This window comes from Chroicocephalus ridibundus, chromosome 2, assembly GCF_963924245.1.
Source record: "Chroicocephalus ridibundus chromosome 2, bChrRid1.1, whole genome shotgun sequence".
In the NCBI taxonomy this organism is placed as follows: Eukaryota; Metazoa; Chordata; class Aves; order Charadriiformes; family Laridae; genus Chroicocephalus; species Chroicocephalus ridibundus.
Window position 1 is genome coordinate 4,858,275 of NC_086285.1, and position 21,134 is coordinate 4,879,408.

Below are 21,134 nucleotides of genomic sequence, written 5' to 3' on the forward strand. Positions count from 1 at the left end.
TCCGGAAAGTGGGCATAGGGTCCTGGTATCCTGCTTCATTTCTAAGTATAATTTGGATAGAGTTTACTTCCAGATGAGGGCCTGCTTTGTGTGCCAGACAAAGACAGAAGCTTCGTTTCCCCAAAGGCTGAAATGAAATCAAAAGAGCAGTCATGAGTGGAAAAGCAGAAATTGTCTCAGTCTTACAGGTTGGCACCCAAAGAATGGTGTAGCAAATGAAAGTGCATTGTGTTGCAAAGCAAATTAAGAATCAAGAATCACGAACATTTTGTGTGTGTTAGCACAACTGAACTTGTTTATTTTTAAACCACCTCAAAATCCAATCATGCTGTATGTACATAGACAATACATGGGATAGCACACCAAATGTAGACAAGAAAGATAAAATGTATTCTGTTTTAGTTTGCTGGTGATTTTCTTTTTTTTTTTTACATCTGCTCAACTTGATGAAATGATCCAACCTATATGGATTCCCACGTCAACCCTCTCTCAATTCCCATGTCCACACTGTCTCTCTAACAGGATACATCCATCATATTACCTCTGGGGTGTTTGTCTGAACGGTAAAGTGTGCAGCTTTGTATGTAGGTTCCTCTGGGCCTCATTTCTGATGTAAAACTGTTTAGTGCAGAGCAAGTATGTCAGCATGTATCTGCTTTAACTATACTCTATAGTTAGTAGGTAAGACCAGCTAATGCTTTGGGTTACTCAGGAAATCATAAGTAGCACACACAAAAACGAAAACAGAAAATAGTCTTCCACATCGTTTAGAGTGTTAATTTTCTTTACGTTTCCAGTGTCATTTATTTTGCTAAGCACTGCTGCAATTCTTTCCACTTTTCTTATGCTCTTATTTTCTTACAAAACAGTATACTAGGCTTTCTGTATAAAACATATATATAAACATTTATATATATATATATATATATAAAAACAAAGCAACGACCCCCAAAATGGACTTACACACAGGTATGTATTTGTCCCTCATTAGAAAATACGCTGTGTGTATATCTATTCGTTGTCCCTGAATGTCACAGCACTGGCTATTACAATGGGGTCAGGAAGAAAGGGGCTTTTTTTTTTCCTGGTTTGCTTTAAAACACACAGTTAAATTATGTAAGATGAACAAAAGCAGAGTAGTTATAGGAAAAATCAGATCCTGTTTACACATTGGCACCATGGGCTTCTTGTTGCCATTGTTACTACTACTCTTCAGTTTGACTTCTAGTTATTAATTCCCAGGAGTTAATGTATCTATACTTTTTTTTTTTGTCATATATTCTCTCCCCTCACAATGAGCTGGCTGTAGGTTCAGGGAGAATGAAACACCAGAAAATCTAAATGAATGCCGGGACTCTGGAGATTCTTGGCCTGCTTAACTTTTCTGGCCCTCTTTCTCAGAGATTATCAATCATTTAGAAAACTATGGTTAATTCTACATAACAAGTAATTTTCAGTGGCCTTTCCTTCCAAAAGATGCTTTTGGGCAATGATTTGAGATAGTTTTTCACATGCTCTATTGGCATTAGATACCAGCCTTGCATATTTGTATAAATACTTTTTCCGGTTAAGACCCTCATTATTGGTACAGATGGTTCTCTGTCTTCGGTATCTATTCTTTCAGCAAACAGACTGGTCATTTGAACTACTTATCATTACTGAGTGATGTGCTGGGAGAACCACCCACACTAAATACACCAAAAAATTTGGTAGTGGGGAGGGAGGGGTTAAATTTCAGCCCAATTTATTTCGCTCACGCAAAAGTGTCTAATGACTTCTTGGCCTGAAGGCCTTCTTGGCCTGAACCCCAGATAGAAAAATGCTGTTAAGTTTGTGGGTAAAAATGGAAAACCATACTGAATTAAAAAAAAACAACAAAGTACTGCCTGCTGGTTTACAAAGAGTCTATAACACTGATAAAATCTTCGGAAACCAATGTGCTTTTCTTTCCCTTGTCCTTCTTTATTTTGGCTTCATTTCAACACGGGAGTTCATATCATCTCCTTCCAGATCATACTCTTCTACTTGGCCGCTGGTCCACACCTTCACGCGGTCAGTCAAGTCACTGCTTCTGGGAGCCAGGATGAAGTCGTAAATCAGGGCAGCACTTGCTCCTCCAATGATTGGGCCAACCCAGAAGATCTGAAACAGTCAGAAGCCCAGTTAATACATTAGGTATAACTGCTTCTGAAGCTATTCTGAAAATGTCCCCTGAGGATTTTCACCACAAAATTTACAGTGGAAACATTAAAATTACAGTCTATCACCTAAATATTTACTTAACTGCATGTCAAGAAACCAGGATTTTCTTATCATAAACTGGCAATAGACCAAGACATTAATAACTGTGACTATGTTGTCAAGTCCTGATCTTTAACATTAGGTATCTACTGGTAAAACATCTTTGTAATTCCAGATAGATTTGGCAGGGGGGCACAATTTCTAAAAGTTAACAAGGGCATTAGATTCCATTCTCCCAGTAACTTTCAGTGAGTTAGAAATACTTATCGAGGACCTTATTAGGAGCTTAATTTGCTATTAGCTGATATTTAGTTTATGATATTGCTGTAATTGTACCGGTCTAATCACTGAAGGCAAGTAAAGTTTTGAGGGAGAAGTAATAAAAGTATATTAGCAGGCAGGTTGATTTTATTTGAAATAACAGATGATTTTGAGGGATTTGCATGGCCAAAGAGTTCCTGAGTCTGAAAACACGTTTTCTTTTATTCAGCAATAGCAGTGGTTTAATATGAATTACCTCTATTTCCTTCTATCTGTGCAAAGGAAAGTAATTTTTCTATGAAATTCTGAAAATACTATCTACTAGCTTAGTACCCCAATAGAAGTGTTTAAGTGAGAGATAATGGCAAAATTTCCCCAGTGTCCTCCCTTTTGGTTTTACTCTTTAAGTTGGAATCTATATCTAAAATTTTCACAATCCATTGTACTATCACTAAATTTCCACAAATGTTTATGCAACTGGCTGCCAAAATCATGAGTAGGAGAGTTGGAACAAGCTATGTTTTAAATATTCAAGAACGCATGCTCATTTAGGGCTTTTATATTAGCCTTCTTTGTTAAGCTTTAGTGAAATAAGTAAATTTTCATGAAGTTCCTCATTTTGACCACATTTAACCACAGGGAATAATCTAAAATTGATGGTGCTTCCAGAGCACTTATCCATGAAAGCACATAAGCAGACATTTAACTTTAAGAAGATGAACATTTTATTAGCTTCCAAATATTGGATGATCCATTTCAGTTTATAAACCATCTCAAGAACCTTCCTAAATTAGATTTTACCAGATTAAACAGTAGCACTTTACAAACTCAGTTTAAACAATAATTACTCAATACCGGATTCTGTGCAATGAGGCTTTAACTTTTTAAATATTTGAAATAAATAAACATAAAGGACAATAACCAAAGAAGATCTTCTGTATTACTTTGAACATACACACTCAGCTTGAGGACTTTGTGATCTCCTGAGGCTGATCAGGAGCAAAAGGAGATTATGCTTTGTTAAATTAAGTAGAACTGGCAACTGACTGACTTGGTGCTAGTGATATGTGCTTAAATGTTTCTGATCTTGTAGATTATGTATATGCAGAGCCTCCTGTAAGCTAAACAAATTTATTCAACTTACCCAGTGATTTTCAAAGTTGTTGGCGATCAACGCTGAGCCAAAAGATCTGGCTGGGTTAATTCCACAACCAGTGTAATCAATCTAGGAGGTGGAAAGAGAACCAGTGGTGAGGTATTGATGCACGTGTGGCTTTTTCATTACACAGGAGGGCATGCGACAGCTTGCAAGATATTTCAGATGCTCACAAGAGCTTCATGCATCCCACCAACCGGGGGAAAGACTGTTTGCCATGTGCCTCTCCTGTCCCAACAGGAAACTACTGCAGCAACTCCTCCCAGATGTGCAACCTCATCACTTACGTCACAACCACATGGCCCAAGGAAAGGGCCATGCATGTTGAAGGAGAAGGAATAAACTATCATCTGCCTATCATCTTCCTGCCTTCACTGTCCCATAGTAGAGTGGGGTATTGTAGATATCAAGTGTGAGAAGTAAAACTTACAGCGAGAAGATGTCCCAAGGCAACAGAGAGACCGATGGCCAAAGGTGCTGATCCCGAGACATCATTCCTTCTCCGGTCTGTGGTGGCGAGGACACATAACACCAGCTGGAAGGTAGCAATGATTTCAATACCTAGTCCTTGGCCTGGGTTGATTCCCTCTGAAAGCTGCATGGAGACAAGAAGGAAAATGTCACTTGATATTCCTACCTGACTTCAACTAACACTACAAAGTTTCACAGGATCTGGTTTCTCAATAGCAAAACACAGACCAGCACAGTTATTTCTCTCCTCAGGTTGCTTTTGCTTGATAGGAATCCCACCCAATTTCTTTGTGAGTCAGGAAAAAACCGTCCAAAATTCAGGAACCTTAAAGGGCTGATGGGGGAAGTGTTTCAATTTCCTAGTGAAGGTAAGCAGGTTCTCTAGAAAAACTCACACCATCAGATATAGATATTCTAACTGTATTATTAATCATGAAATCAGGAGAGTTTCGTATTAATGTAAATGCTGTAGAACACAGCAAAACCACAGTAATATGCATAAATGAACATTATACAATAGAAATGCTGTCATATTTCAGGAGTACTCTTAGAAGCTTGTGGATCTAGAGCATTCAATATTATAACAAGTTTTGAATTCTGCTTCTAACTGCTATATTCAGTGGTATCTTAGTTAAGACAAGACAAGCCTGCAGCTGAGCTGAATAGCTCGGTGTTAAGCAACCACAATGCTCGGATAGGATGAAACTTGAGCTTGGACACAGGCCAGAGAAACTGAGAATGTGAGTGACTCAGAGTAGGAAGCAAACTCTGCAAAACTTATGTTCAAGAATACTGCTATCAGTAGTAGGTTATCGCATCTGTCATAGCCTCTGCATTAAAAATTACTAGGTCATAAATGACAACAACATAAATAAATGTTATTGTGACCTGTCCAGAACAATGAAAATGCGAGAAATCATGCTTTAAATCTGTTTTTGTGGTTTTACGCCCTAATTTCCCCCAAAGTAATATTTCAATAACTTTAAAACTTAAAGATGTTTAGCTGAACTCTTTCACTTTCCACCTTTGCTATTCACTTTTCGTGTTTCTTCTCTGTAATAAAGCAACACAACCATCAATTTCCTATGCACTGAAAAAAAAATGGCTGAGTCTTCAGTCAGCATAAAATCCTATTAGCTACATTAAAAACAGTGAAAATATGTTGGTTTCTAAGACCTACCAATCTGGAGCATTAGTAATAATATATTTTTCTATCTTGTTCTTCAATATGCAGGACTGATATCTCTTGAGTTAGAAGCGATTTATCCACAGATAGAATGGAATTCCAGTTGAAATGGTGGGCATTTTGGTTCCTTCGGCATCCATACAGTGGTAATGAAAATTGTTTAATGAAACCTTCAGCATTAATAGGACTTAGATGTGAGAAATACAAGTCTGACACACACACACACACACATATACATACACACACACACACAGATTTGCCGGCAGTGAAAATTATATGATCCAGAAATTCATACTAAGTGCCTAATATATCACTAAATTAATATTATATTACTTTTGATATTCCCTTTTAAAAATAATCACCTTTTTTTGGCAGCAGAGGCAGTAGGATTTGTGGCTCTCAACAAATTAGGCTTCAAATGCATCTCATTGATATAAAAAGTAATAGTATCACTTTAAGAATCTGGACTGTATACTCTCTGGAAAATGCTATCCCACATTTGGAAGGCCAAATGATCAAAATTAAAAGGCAAGTGTATTGGCAAATAAACGAGTAGTATGCAGATGCCCAAAAGTGGGTAAGAAATTAAATTCTCTTCTATCATAATGCAACTGTTACACCCCAGAGAATCTAGATATGAGGGCTGACGCACTGATGTTAGTATTTGAAAAGGCCTTGGCATTTCAAGCGATTAAACACTGACCTACCATTAGTCTCTCCCTTCGTTTGAAGGGCTTCTACAAAAGAAAAAAGACAATAAGAGAAAAAAGTATGCCTTTAAAACCTGTGATAATTCTTATCTTTAAGAGGCGGAAATCATATTCTTCCTTTCCCTCCAGGAAAACACATCCTACAGCTGACGTGACTTGAGGTCATTCTCCCTGCTAATCAACACTTATTGATGGGCTGTGTGGAATCAAAGAAAACCTGGAAATGTCATAGGAAACCTTTTGCTTTCCTCTAGCATGTAATTTTACGTGGCCTGCCAGGGCCATAAGATTCCACTGTGAGAGCAAGGACTCTGGGCCATGTTCCAAAATGAGGCAAACCGAGGCAAACCTTGGATGTTCTGCTTTGCTGTGGTTTGTGTATCTGCAGTATGTAAGTGTAGTATCACAGACGTTTGTTATTTGCCTACTTTTCAGAGCTATAGCGTCACTATGGCAGCAACCTGGACCCTCCAGAATACAGCAGCACATGGAACGGCGTGAGTCTTCACCACCCTAAACACATCCAGCGAAAGCATAACATGGATAGTAGGAAGGTACATTTCCTAGTGTCAAGTTAAAATGTACACATATATATGTATATATATCTCCTTGTGAGTCCCTTCCATATATTCTATGATATATGTGTGTGTGTTTATATAGTCCTTGGTCATAGTTGATTTGCAGGAGTTTCACGGCTATCAATGCAATATAAAACATTTTGCACCTTGTGAATACGCTGGTTTAAGCTCTTGCCAGAACCAGGTAGGCATAACCAACATGAGCTGGTTACACTTGCATTGAGTTTTCCAGACTTTATTCAGTTTTTTTAAAGAAAGGTTGAATTTTTGCAGAGTACCTGACTCCAGAAGCTTGAGCCTCTGGCAAGGTCGGGGCTGTTTAAAGCTTAATCCAAATCTAGTGGCAAGTAGCACTGTACTTTGCTCAGACCTCACTACCTGAGGTAGTGTATATTGAGCCTGTCAATATACACAAAGGCAAAAATCAAATGCTGGCCTTAACATCTAGCATTCTATTACTGAGAATATCCAGAATATAAGGTGACAATATCTCTGGTTCTTAAATAGATAGAATAATGCCTTGAAACATAAGACACAGTCACTTCTACTGTAGCGTAGGGATGAAGGGGTCCTTCTCCAGTGACCTGTACCCACACTGCAGTAACTTTCTCCCCTGCGTTGGTAGGCTGTATACCAGCGGTCACAACAAGATGTGTGGGCAGGTTATGTGGGCTGACACTGCATTTGCACTTGATGTATCTGTGGGGAAATCTCTGACCTCTTTTCATCTCAGTCCAGTAACTCTCACATGCTCTGCATTTTAGGTGATGCTCACTAAGGAAACAGGAAAAATGTCAGAGGCCAGGGAAGAGCACAGCAACTCTCTGACCTTTTCATGCCTCAGGCTTGTGAGGCTTGAAGAGTGATTTCAGTGCTTTAAGGAGCCAAATATTCTCTAAGGGATTAAAATGAAACAGTCTGCCCACACTCATCTCCAATACAGTTTCCCATAGCACCGGAGTCAATACAAATCTTTTTTATTCACGTGAATTGTTCCACTAAACTTCGTATCTAAGTCACTGTTTTGACAGAAGCACCAGAAACATACCCAAGAAATGGGTTACATCATTGGCAAGAGCGGAGAGTTATACGTAGACACATATATCTGATTAGCTGAATCACTCTTGTCTGCATTAGCTAGCACTGAGTAATTCTCCCTTGACTGTAATAGCACCCAGACGACAAGCAGAAGCCTACATTTAGACACCCCAAGTGAGGTATCTTTCCATGAGCTGAGTCCCACCATTAATACTTTTACCTGAGTTTACTGTGAATCTGAACAAGTTTATGGAAGGAAAATCCACTGGAATTGAGTAGATTTACAGAAATCGCATCTCATTCAGAACGCTGCAACAGTTTGGAAGCTAAAGAAGCACTTGGGCAAAAGGTTGAGCAAAAGGTTGGGTTAGAGGCCTCCTGAGGTCCCTTCCAACCAGAATTATCATATAAGACACATTGGTTCTTTCGAAAGGTTCTTCCTGTGGGAAGGTCTGGGACAGAATTGCCTTAATGCTGCTGTGGCTTGGCTCAATTAAAGTCTAGAAACAGCTGGTGACGTGCAGATGCTGGAGCCACAGTTGGTTTTTTTGGTCTTAGGTAGCGGGTAGCAGTCATATTGCTTCCATTTCTCCACAACTTCAGACAGGAGACAGGAACCACAGAAGCTTTTTTCTCAGAAGCACCCTTAATGGCCATGTTTAGCTGACTGACTTCCACAGCTTCAAGTAATAATGTGGGCAAATTAATGGCATGTTTTCTTTCCTTTTGGTTTTTGGCTTTTTTTGTTGTTTTGTTTGTTGGTTTTCTTGTTGTTTTTTTTTTTTTAGAGCAGGATATTTATTAGTTGTCTGCCTTCAGAAGAGAAATGGGGACAGGAAATTAAACTGGCCCAAGGTAAACCCAACTGTGTACTTCTCTAGTGGCTTCATATTTTTCTCATTAGGAGTAAAAGTATATCAAGTTCAAACCTGTTTCCCGTTATATGGATAAGAGTTTGTTATGCAAGGAGGTTTCATCACGTGGTGTTAGGCTCCATCTAATCCAACAAACCTTTAGCCATGGATTGTATCTTCTAGGGCCCAGTTTACTTTCATATAACAGGGATTAATTTCTCATTGTTCCTGAAAAATGATAGGCCTCTGGAAATGTACGAGTCTATATTTCAATTTTCTCCATTCTTATGAAACACTTCACTGTAAACCATGCTGCCTGATGTTTTTTTTCGAGAGAGGAAAGTTAAGCCACAGCAATTTATGGCACAGATAGCATCACTGATGGCTGAGACTTCTCCCCTTTGCATATCCCAGGCATCCCCTAGGTAAAGCAGCCTTTGCAGAACCCCAGCAATAGCACAGCTGGTATATAATAAGCAGCATGTTGTGGAATGACTACAAATGTATTTCATTTTATGAAAGTGTTTTTAATATTCATGTTGGGGGAAGAACTATATTCTCCTGTCCACAGAAAATCTAGCATTTTAAGGAGATGTGCTGCAATAAATAATATCTTTATATCAGACAGACCTCTTTCCTCATCTGTTCAATTCAAATAAACAGCTAACGACTTGCACCAGGCCTGCTGTTTTCAGCATTCCAAATTTTTATCTTATCTCTGCCATGGCAGACTTTTTTCTTAAAAGAAGACTTCTAGCATTTTACTCAAGCAAATTCTTGCTGTCTTTCTGCATTTTCTTTCTGTAGCTTAAATTTTCCCTTCTTTGACTTTCCTTATTTTTCTTAATAGGGAAAACTCTCCACATTATTTTAAATGTTTCATGCTCTCCTCTTCATCCCCACACTGGAAATATTAATTATGCTGCTTTATACCAACTAGCTATCATTTAAGTGCTTAGCTGTGAAAATTTCTTTAATGCAATGATCTTCAAATTTAATCTCAGAAATTAATCTCCCCACTTCCCTCAAAACCATCTTCCACTATCTGGCCTCTCATTTTGTCTGACTTTTTTTCATTCTTTCACTTCCAAATCTGTCATGAAAATAACTTGTTAACTTCCATCTTGATAACATGCCTATCTTCTGCTGGAAGTCTGTCCCAGATCTCCATAGCTATAAAATTTCCTTTAACTCACAGACAAAATTTATTCAGAGACTTTATCCCCAGCTATTTAACTACAGTTATTCTCTTCTCTCCTTGCTATTTAACAGTACCCCTCTGAAATGGATGTTTCTGTACCCATTACTTCAGTGTTCGGGATTCAGAGGGTATAAAAGTCTCATTTCTTTAGTAAGCAGAGTCAGGCAAAGATTAAAGAGTTTCGCTTAAAATTTTACAACACGAGCACTCAGAAGAAGCTGCTTATGAGGCAAAGGATTAGCTTTGGATCGTATCCTAAATCAACAATAGAAGCATTCAGCAGAACTTAGGGACAAAACATATTGTCCTTCGCTAGATTATCCTTCCTATAAATACAGCCTTAAGAGCTCTAAAGGGGACTCATTCAACTCCCAAAGCACAAATCATATTTTCCATTCTTTGGACAGCAGACACCCTCCAGGAACAAGAGTAACCTCCCTCCTCCCGCCCTGTCTTCAGGCTGAGGAGAAACTAGCCAGGGCTTTGTGTTGCAGCAGCCTGGTACGCCATAAAGAGAAAAGTGATGGTTTCATTTATATTAAACCACAGCACATAAAGTTTACATGTGAAGTCAGTGACAGACAGTAAAAATCAATTGCTCTATAGGACTCCTATTTAGCACAGCTAATTAGAGATAGACCGTTTGTCTCATTTACACTTTTAATTTTTGATGTGCCCCGGGAAAGTTGCTTTGGGGAAACATTTTTTTTTTTTAAATCTTGCTGCTGAGAAATAAACAACTTCTATTCAGAGGAAGAGGAATGGTACGCTGTTTTTTCTTTTTTTTACCCAGCAAAACCTAAGTAAATAGTTCATTTTCAGCAACACTTTTGAAGCACTCATTTGTACCAGGGAGCTATTTATGATCTCCTCTATTGTCAGCCCAGAAGGAGATGGTCTTTCAATGGGGAATTTTGTGCATATCTGAATTTTGAGCCTAATAAAATCTTCCTTTCTGTGTTGTTACTGGAATAACTAGCTGAATTTGCAGAAACCTCACAGTATGGTTGTTGGCAATTGTACCAAAGTGATATTTGTTTTATACTTCTAGACAAATACTCCTGTAAACCTATGAATTTTTCAAACTTTCCAAGTCTGAGGCAGTTCATACAGTGGGTGTTGTGCAGAGCATTGAAGATTTGGCATTTCCATGGAGCTAAAAACCAGCTCTGAATACATGCAATGGATTTCAGGAATTAGGGGAACAATTCCAGCTCCTTCATTTCTCCACCTTGTTCATCAAGCAAGACGTCTTATCAAAGGAAGGAAAAGGGGCCAAACCTTACTTCACTCCTCAGTCCAAATACAGTCATCATTAACTTCAGGAGAAGTTGTGTGTATATGTGTAAGGAAATATGGGCCACAGTTCTGCTTTGAAAGCGTTCATTGACTTCACTTGGCACAGAATTGCTGTCAAGACCCTGAAAAGCTTGACTCTAAGTGGTTCCTAGAGAGGGGATGCACAGGGGTCTACCGGGAAAGTACACGGAGGATTCCTTTACTCCTTTCTGGTCCGCAAATGCCGGAAGAGGAACCCCTTGCAGAGATTTCAGGACACATTTTTGACCCCCTGCTGTTTATAGAGTTTCCTTCAGGATGCCTGTTCAGGCCCTGTATATTTGATTTAACAGGTTAATGTTGTGTCTTAGTCTCAGACCTCGCTGACTTCAATGGAGTTGCAGCAGTTAAACACCAGTGCTATCTTTGCCTCTGGATGCCAGAAAGAGCAGTACTTTCCCATTAAGTTGCACGTTAATTAATGTACAGGGCCGCATGCTGCTCCCAGACAGGCCAGAAAAACTTCCAGGAGGCATTCACTTGCTCCATGACATTGTTATTAATGCTAATCTGGAAGTACTGAGGAGCACGGACACAGACCACGATGTCTCATTGTGCCAGGTGTCACATCAGCCCACAATGAAAAGGGTGTCTGTACCTCTGCTTATTTGTATTCAAGACAAAACAGTTTAAAAACAGGGAATTACAGAAAGTGAGAAATGCAGACACGTAACATAGAGATAGTTTGCTATCTATGAAGTTGAGCACAAGCACAATAGTTTATACTGGCTTCCCTCACTCTGGAATGGAGTTTTTTCTAAGAATGAAGATTTCTTTGACGTTTTCAATTGTGATACCAGATAAAGATCTCTCTGTTATTGAATTCTCTCAATTAAGCTAGAGAATGGACGAATAAGAAAAAATGTACTACTGCTCTAAAGAAAACAGGCAATTTCCTCTACAGACAAACAGGAAATTTTTCAAGGGTTATTTTTTCTTCTTTTAGTATTTGTGATGTGGTTTAGCATCCTTGCTTTAAAAATGCTTCTCTTAAAGGATTCTCTGATTAAAGAAATGCTATTCTCATTGATCTATCTGTCTCTGGTATGTGAGCATGTGTGGAGATGTGTATACACATATGTACGAAATATCCAAATACATACGACCTAATACATAGAACACTAAGGAAAGAAAAACAATTTTAACTGTTTATTCACCATTCAGGAAGGGTGGTGGCAAAATGAATTTCCTTATATTTCATACTCAATCCTACTTAGTTTGACAGCTGGTTAAACACAGAAAAAAATTTGTTCTCAAAAAAATCCCAGCACGACTCCATTTGAACTACAACATTCGCCAATCTACCAAATTAATAATGTTTTGTAGGTCTATTGCAACTTGTTATTTTAAAACCCTCTGTGCACCCCTTTTATCAATTTCTATCATTTCTGTTTAAGGAGGACCTTTAACCTGGGGCTTGTGGAGCAGTTTTCAGGCAATGCACCAGTCATCCTTGGATCCTCTGGATATGGATGCAGTTCATGGTATAAAACCCACTTGAACGACTCTGTTCTAGCACCAAAAGACTGGCGTGCAGGTGGATAGTCACTGAGGGCCTTCCCTTGTGTCAGAAATGGCCATGCTGCTGCATCCCTGTGTGCTCGCTGCCAAAAGCTCAGGATATGGCTATATCATTATAGAAGCACTAAGCAAATCCTCATAGAAATGGAAATAAGAAATAACTTCTGAGACCTGAGATAAGGATTAGAGCTATAAGTCCTGTTATCCCCAAATGTTCTGGAGGATGGGTGATAACTATCAGGTTTACGTCTCAGCCCAGATGTTTCTGCTGTCACTGTGTGAACACACTAGAAAGCGGCCAAGATTATGGCCAGTTTTGAGCAGGTGCCTTTCCTGTGTTCCACCTCCCTGGCCTGGTGCGATTCAATACAATGCTGGCATACCATAAAAGACTGCTGCTGCAAAACTGAAATTGAATAATGAGCTATTGTTGTGGCGTTCTTTGTTAAGAAATACAAATCCCAGACTAATCTCATGTACAGGAACCATTTTGCTCACTTTAAAAATACAGTGACTTCTGGTCCCTTGTAGAAGCTCAAGGGCTTAAGTACGCAGATGTCCCAGCACAGGCAAAATTGGCAGGGGAAGCCTGCATTGGATGGAGAACAGGGAGGGCAGAGGGCAGGACAAGGAGAATGAAGCTCACTGTGTTGAAATCCGAGAAAGGCGCAGTATATGATCTGCATTGAGAAAAGGCACCCAAGGATTTTTAATAAGCGTTAGAGGTCAGGAACTCAGCTGCATGTCTCGTCCATCCAGCGGCACCTCTGGAACTGCAATTTTCCATACTGACTCAGAGGAAAAGCAGCATCATTTACTCAATTGTCCACTCACACTGTCAAGCTCTCAGTTTATTTTGGAAGTTCTTCCAACTCAACCCAACTTTATTTAATTTGAGGTTGGAGGACAACAGACTCATAGGGCGCGGGCAGAAATAGAGGGAAATCACAAGGTAAACACTGAGTCATCAAGGCCAACCATGCAAGTCCTGCTCCCCATGGTCAGAGGGCCACCACTGGTGCACTGGTTTGGACCAAATGTGGAAAGTCTGGTGATTCCTGTCCGTGATACCCTCTGAGACAACTTTCTAAAGGATGGGAAAGATTCAGTGAGGAATACTAGGATAAAAATATCAGTGCTGACCCACACACATCATTAAGAAGTGTGGCAAGTCTCAATTTTATGAAAGGGAACTCTCAGTGCAGGGGCAATTTTGTATTCGCACTAGAGGTCTCTGTGTCTTGGAAATTTATTGGGAGATAAATCACCAGCATTGATGTCCTAGAGATAAGATGATACATCTGCAGAATGTGCCTCATTCTGTGCGCCAGTCTCCTGGAAACAAGAGATTGTGCAGCCTTCAGCTTTCCCAAGTAGCAGAATAAGGCTGGAGCTGGGGGGACGCAGAGACAGCAGAGGAAAAAAGCCATCTCCAGCACAGGGGTTCAAAGCTGCTCTGCTGCTGCTGGACCACAATTGAGGTAAGTGGGATGCCTTATGGAAAGGGGACTCATTCTATAGTATGACTTTGGTGAAGGTGGAAAGTCTCTCAAAGTAGCAGATACTGTCCTGGTATGAAGAATCAAGGACAGCAAAGGGATCCTTTCTCCCTGTCTTTGAGAAAGGATTTGGAGTTGCCCACTGTATGTTTATCACCAGAGGGCATTGCACCCTTAAGTGCACCGATTCTTCTGCCACAGCTGATCCAACTCTGGGGACACTCTGCTGAGCTGCAGTGGCAGAGACACAGCCAATTGCACAGGAAATCCAAAGGCTGTTCCAGCGACAAGTGACTTTCCACAATCCAGGAGAGGTACATATATGACCATTCACCTGTTTTACGAAAATGCTCCAGACCTCTGAATCCACTGACCTCAGATGCCTTCTGGCTTTTTCAGAAAGTTCTTCAGTTGCACAAACAACATTTATCAGTCCACTGACTGTTTTTTAAAACCAAGTCCTTCTATTTGTTATTCTTCGTTGTTTTTCTTTTCTCTTTATCTACCCTGAGCAGCTACCTTCAGGTCTGTTTTCATTGCCTACAAATTTTGATCCACTTATAGCTTTAAAAATAATACCTTCCATCATAAACTTCAAGGCAGAGTTTTCAAATAGTTTCCAAATTGTAGCCCCAAGACCTAGGTGGCACATTTCCTGGCACTCTAGTCAGTATGCCAAAACACCAAAATTATGAAATTGTAAAGCCATGTCTGCATTTTTCACAAACTTCTTATTTTCAAAAAAAAAAAAACAACAACAAAACAAAAGCAAAAACAAACCAACAAAAAAATCAAAGACAAAAACTGAGCTAAATTAATTTTCTCAGCATGTTTTTAAAAGCTTGATAAAAGTTCGCAAGTTGCTGAACCATAAATATTGTGTTACATTACAGTACAGAAGTCCCCTCTCACACGCCTTTTCTGCTTGAGCTCTTTGTTGGTAGTTAACTGCCCATGATGAATAGTTTCTTCCATTATCCAAACTCCAGATCTGTCCTCACTAGACAATAGCCAGCTATGCTGGCAGATGAGTGCATTTTGGATTAGGTATTCTCTGTTCTTACAGTTATACCTAATGGAAATTTGTAACATGTAGTAATCCAATTGCCAAAAAAGGATACAAGATGATGTAAGGAAAAATATTTATTTTTTTAGAACAACCAACACACTGAATACTCCTCTTTCGGCTTTTCCAATTCTCGAGGTTTTTACTTTGGCACTCACACCACTACTAAAATATATGGGAAGTTAAGTGTCTTAAAAGGCTTCAGTAATCTAAATACCCCTCTGAATATTGTCCAGAATGTCTTATTTGGGACCAGCCAAAGTAACTAAAAATATTTCCATTGACTTCAGTAAAGTTTGGATCAAACTCTTCATATGTGACTGTTTTGCTTGTCTAAAACAGACCATAATTTTGAACATGTGAAAGGAGCATCCTGCTTTTTCATTCTCCCTTCCTTCTCTTCAGTCTTGCACCTTCCATGGCTGTTTTTTGTGCTTCGTTTGCTTGGTTTCCCCTTTTTCCTTTTGGGCAATGAGAAAGGCACAGATTCATCCCACTTCATTTTGGACATTTAACAGAATCTCCCAAGCCTGAAGCCTCATCATGCCAAAGAAGAGCTGGATGTCTCTGGAGGACAACTCAACAGATCTAAAGGCTGAAATACCTCTCTTTGTCTCTCTTTCTCTGTGAACTAGAGAGAAGACTGTGGAAATGGGTTCCTGACTTGGCCCCTGAGTGCAAGACCTACAGCTGGGCAGGATAAATCTAAGTTAAGGCATACAGTCCCACCCAATACACATTGGGGACACTGGGTAGTCACTGACTCCATTAAACTGCTCCCACCACATTTTTCCGGTAAAAAGCACCCCTCCAAGAGCACAGCAGGGTCAGAACAGAGGACACAGTCATATAAGTTTAAGCCCTCTTCCCAACCTTGTCAAACAAATAGCACTCCCTTTCTCTCTATTCTTTTTCTCAATAGTGAACCTACACCTCGTTTTCCACAGGAAGGGCAGGAAGACAAAGCAGCTGGCAGGGATGCCGTCCCTGTCCCTCCCCTCCTTGTCCTCAGGTTGAAAAGCATGACATAAAAGCAAACCTCTGTGGTTTCTCCTTATCATCTATTTGCTGAAGGAGGCAGCATGCTCTTGGTGCTGGGTTGTGGTTTCGGGATATGCCCCGTTGTCATCGGCTCCGCACAAGGACAGACGTTCTGCCTTGCTCCCCTGCGCTGGGCTCTGACCCAGCTCCCCCCTCAGCCCTCCCTTCCCCAGACAGTCCAATCTTGTCAGTGGGAAATGAATGGATTTGCTTTCCCCTTTCCTTCTTTCTTGCAAGAGAAGAGAACAGCTGCTGCCCTCCCCGTCCCCAGGGAGGTCTCCGCACTGCTCCTCTAGCCAGCCAGAACACTTATAACTGGATGTGAAAGAAAAAATTAAAAAATCAAAATTCTGGGTATTTGACAATGACAAGCACTGAGACCGGGGCTTTTAGGAACTATTTTATCCATTAATTCACACACAGAAACTGTTGCCAGATTTGTAAAGTTGGTATGATGGGTACTTACACTACCTGATTTTGCCTACAGTGTATTTTATGGCCTTGAAAACAACATATTTGATTGTAGTCCAGGGGTGTTTCTCAGGGGGGGAACAAGGCTTACACCCTAACATGAATTTTTGAGATTCATGAAGTAGTCTCCTAAGCTTACTAAAATCAGTGACTGCCCTGATCTTTCCTGATCTTTCCATCTGTCCCCACAAGCTCTTCTCTTCTCTGATATGTCCTCGTGCACAGCTCTGAATTAAATCTTTGTAGCCTGGAGGGTTACTGACTGAGGAGCAAGAAGAGTTTGGGGTTTCCATCTACTCCCCCTTTACAAATGGCCAGCTTCAGGGCTTTTGCATAGAGGAAGGAGCCAGCTGTCAGCATTCTGTGGCAAGCAGAAAGGGAAGACCAAACGCGAGTGCTACTGAAACCAGACCTCCCGTGTTTAACGGCAGTTGGACCTCTCGAGGAAACCACTTGGGCGGATACCCTGTCCCACGCGGTTGAGCCAGCGGTTTCAGAGGAAAAGATCACGTATCACACACAGACAGAGCCTTCTGGAGTTAATAAAATGTTTCGCTCTTCTTCCCCAAATTGTTTTGGATTAACCCAACAAAATTTCCGAAACAGTTGCACAATGGAATACCTGTGGGCACCAGGCTCAAGAGAGGTGAGCAGCCAACCCAGAGTAACTCAGGGACGGATGATACTGAGCTGCTCAGGAATCACCTTCTTAATATCAGGTTTTATTATGTTTTCAAAAACTGCCTCATTTTCTGAATTAACTGTAATGCCACAACATGCAAAAATATATTATTTTAATTGTTAATTTATTTTTTTTTAACTTTTCTTCCCCTTTTGCCTGAATGATTTCTGAAGAGATGTTGTATTTGCAGATTTATGTCCCAAATATCCCTGTGACTTCAAACGGGCATAAGTTTTCAAATTAGCTCAAGTTTCGAACTGCAATTAGGAATATCCTGCAAGAAAGGGGGGGCATAGAAAAGATGTGAAATATTAGTTCTTAGCAGAATCAGGTGAAACAAGTGACTAGAAGGCAATTTCCATTTATAGTGCTCTGGGTACTGCGGTGGCTGTAGCACTGCCTCTGACAGTGGGATGATTTCAAGTTTAAAAGTGCATCTATCTTTTTTTTCTCCATCTATGGTAGAACGACAACAGTAAAATGGCAACATTTTGAGGAGGAGGAGTTGTGGCCAGGCAGTTTTTATGCAGCGTGACAGTAAATAGCTGTAAACACCCGGTTGAGAGAGGGGTGAAACCTGCACCCCTGCTGAATGTAGGTGCCTCACCTCTTTCTCCAGTCTACATCGGAGAATTCAGGGGTTTTCCCATTTTTGCACAGCAAAAGGAGAAACACAGAAATTACAGCTGGTATTCTGCCAGACAGGATCTGAGCACTCTGCTTAATGCAACAGGTGATGCTCACCCCTTTGGTGATACACATCTCTCTCACTGTTCCCGTAGGTTTTCATTGCAGTCATCATCAGGTTACACAAACCATTAATTAGGTATTGAAAAAGAACCACATCCACAGAAGCGACAATAACTTTGGTATATGCACATTAATCAGCATGTTACCTGAGACCTTCAGAACCACACAAGGGGCTCGATTATGCAATTGCCAGTGATTTCAGTGTTAAATTGGTGTCAAAAAACACCTTTCAGCCACTTGGATGTACAAAAATGGACATAAGCAAAACTGATCACAACCATAATGTCCTAAAGCTCTGAAACGGGAATGGGGGCGAAGGACCATCCGTGTGGCACAGATCCATCCTGGCATCAGTCAGGACTGTGTCCCCTACTAGAATAAGCAATTGGCTGCCTGAGGTTGCCATCACCACCACCATCATCCCCCCCACCCCGCACATGCACATCATTAATAGATTACAGGTGTTGTGTTTCTACTTGAAAAAACAAAATGAAGAAGGAATTAAAAGTTTCTACTTACCGAGTTGAGCCCCAGGAGGTTGTTCGGGAGAGAGGAGGTGACTCCCGACAGAATAGCTGTGGCCACCACTGCCCCCAGGCACTGGGCAATGATGTACATGAGCGCCTTGAAGATGCTGATCTGGCAGCTCAGCAGGAGGCCCAGGGTCACAGCTGGGTTCAGGTGTGCACCGCTGATGTGGCCCACGCTTTGTGCCATGGTAGCGATGGATAACCCAAAAGCCAGCGAAACCTTCACGTTGTCCTGAGACCTTGTTGACGTTTTGTTGCCTACCACTGGGAAGCTAAAACCCAGAGCCGAGCCAATGCTGATAAAAATAAAAAGGCTCATGGCAAGGAACTCAGCCACCACTGCCCTCCAGAATATTTTCTTTTTGAATTCACTAGCCATCTTTCCTCTCTCTCTCTCTCTCTCCCCTCCTCACTTTCCCTTCTCCCTCTCTCCCTTCCTTTGCCTGATATTTTTCCTTTGAGGTCTGAAGAGAAATCTGGAGAAAAAATACTGTCCTTGGATTATTTATAGGGCTTTGGGTGGTCTGTAGGAGGGAAGGGGTGTTGCACAAAAGGAGGAAAGAACATCTACATAGATGCTGACTGCTAGATTGATGTAAGATACTGTATGCCTGCCAAAGTTTTTTCTTCCTCTTTTTTTTTTTTTTTTTTTTTTCCCCTCCCTTAACAGCGTTCGATCTCCGCTGCCGGTTTTAAGAGGCTTTTCAAAATCCTTGGAAAAGTCTTTATGAGTGCCTCAGGAATTTTACCCTCACTTCTTTAACTCCTATATCATCATTCAGCACACGGGTTGGAGTGAAAGCTTTTATGGGATTTCTGTCTCGAGCTGGACTGAAACAAAAAGCAAAGTTATCTGTTCAGGCTGGTGAGTTATTCACACTCAGCTTCACCGGCGGCAGATGACATCCGAAAGTGGTAAATAAAACTGACAACTAAATCCACACTCTAGAGACTTAAGTACCTCTGTTTCGTTTGCAAACAGGTAGAAATGTCTCTTCTGCTGGCTCTGCGGAGGCTTGGATGTGTTTCTGATGACAAGCCTGACGGCTGTCCGGACAAACACACGTATTTACACCGGCTCACGCAGCCTGGTGTTAACTGGTGCATGGTAGGGATCCGTTTTAATCTCTGTGACCACTGTGTAAATCTAACAGAAACCTGCCAGTAAGCTGGCAGCTTTCTATGGATGCAATTTTGATGCTGAGGGACAGATGATTTGGGGTTGTTTGTGTTTGGTTGTTTTTTTTTTTTTATTTTTTGTGATTTTTTTAAAATTATCTCATTTCTTCACTTTTTTTTCTTTCAAGCACAGAGGTGTCTCAGGGTTTCCCTAGGCTTGCTCTCCTGAACTCCTTCTAAACAGCAGGAAAAAAGCTGATATGGGGGCTTCCTAGCCCACGTCCTGCGGTGACAGCGTATCTCACGCCGCTCTGCCGAAGGTCGGCTGTCCTGGCTGACACCAGGGAGACTGGCGGCTGTGGCTGAGCCACAGGACTGACCGGAGACCGGGACAGAAAGAGGGAGCGAGGGAGAAGGGAAATTACATGCTTGATTTTGCAGACAAAATGAATGTCCCGGCAGTGCCAGAGTGCCTTTCGGAGCAAAAGGTCTAACCGCCTCTGGCTTTATCACAGCAGGACTTGTACACATGCCTCACATTAACCCCTGTGTTATCAGATCTCTGCCTGCTTTAATGACTGGTGGTACCTTCATCTTGAAATCAGGGGGTTTGCTCTGACTTCAAACTGTGCAAAATCTGATCCTGAGTCACAAACTAACTCCCCAGGCACAAGTCTTGAAAGACGGGTATTTAAAATCAGCCCACTTCTCTGCCTCCTCTTTTTTTTTTTTCCTCCCTCTTCTTACTTTAACGCACTGGTGTCAACTTCTAAATTGTACTTAAATTAATTCAAGATTTTTTCACTTGGGCAATGTCACTATGAAGATAAAATCAAATACACACCTGGGTAGCATTACACAGTCAAGAAGGGTTTTTAGAATGTATTTGCTTTTCAAAAGACAATTCAAAGCTGAAGACTGTTTAAATAATAATCCAGATGTTTGTAGCCTGTCATCCCCAAGTTCTTATTCTTTCTAGCCATCAGATGTTCTTGATTTTCCATATAACCAATTTTATTTCCTTCTGTTTTATAATACACTTACACAACAGAACTCTACCAGTGGAAAAAGGAAAAGAGCAAAGAAATGGGAACAAATTAATTATTGGTTTTACCCTTCTAATTACAGTGTGACTTCAGTGATGAAACACATGACAGACAAATAAAAAATCAAATTTAGCCTAACGCGGTGCGTGGTGGAATTTTAATATAAGACACAGTTGATGCTAGTTGTGTTCTGTTCAGTGAAACTTTTTATTTACTGCAAACAGCCTCTGAGACTTGAATACCATAAGTGACCAGCTTCTCTGGTCCTACCAAGCAGATTCCAAGACACGGGGCATACATCACACACCCCAGGGAATTAGGGAAAGCAGAGCTCTGTGAATAGTTTACAAGAGTTTCCATGTGTCCTAAATTGGC

The 21,134-nt window shown here is 40.7% G+C and overlaps 1 protein-coding gene across 1 annotated transcript; it reads right to left on the bottom strand.

The window, feature by feature from the left end:
- Positions 1–266: 266 nt before the first annotated feature.
- On the bottom strand, positions 267–19,080 carry AQP1 (aquaporin 1 (Colton blood group)). The gene is made up of 4 exons (XM_063324313.1): positions 18,584–19,080; positions 4,089–4,253; positions 3,647–3,727; positions 267–2,142 (listed from the first exon to the last, which is right to left on the bottom strand). The coding sequence occupies exons 1-4, from the start codon at positions 18,971–18,973 to the stop codon at positions 1,963–1,965; spliced, it is 816 nt and encodes a 271-aa protein (XP_063180383.1). The 5' UTR covers positions 18,974–19,080; the 3' UTR covers positions 267–1,962.
- Positions 19,081–21,134: the final 2,054 nt, after the last annotated feature.

Coding starts and splice junctions, on each gene's coding strand:
- AQP1 (XM_063324313.1), bottom strand. CDS start 18,973: ATGGCTAGTGAATTCAAAAAGAAAATATTCTGGAGGGCAGTGGTGGCT. Junction 4,254..18,583: donor ACCTCCTGGGGCTCAACTCG/GTAAGTAGAAAC, acceptor GTCTCCATGCAG/CTTTCAGAGGGAATCAACCC. Junction 2,143..3,646: donor ACAACTTTGAAAATCACTGG/GTAAGTTGAATA, acceptor TGACTGTTTCAG/ATCTTCTGGGTTGGCCCAAT.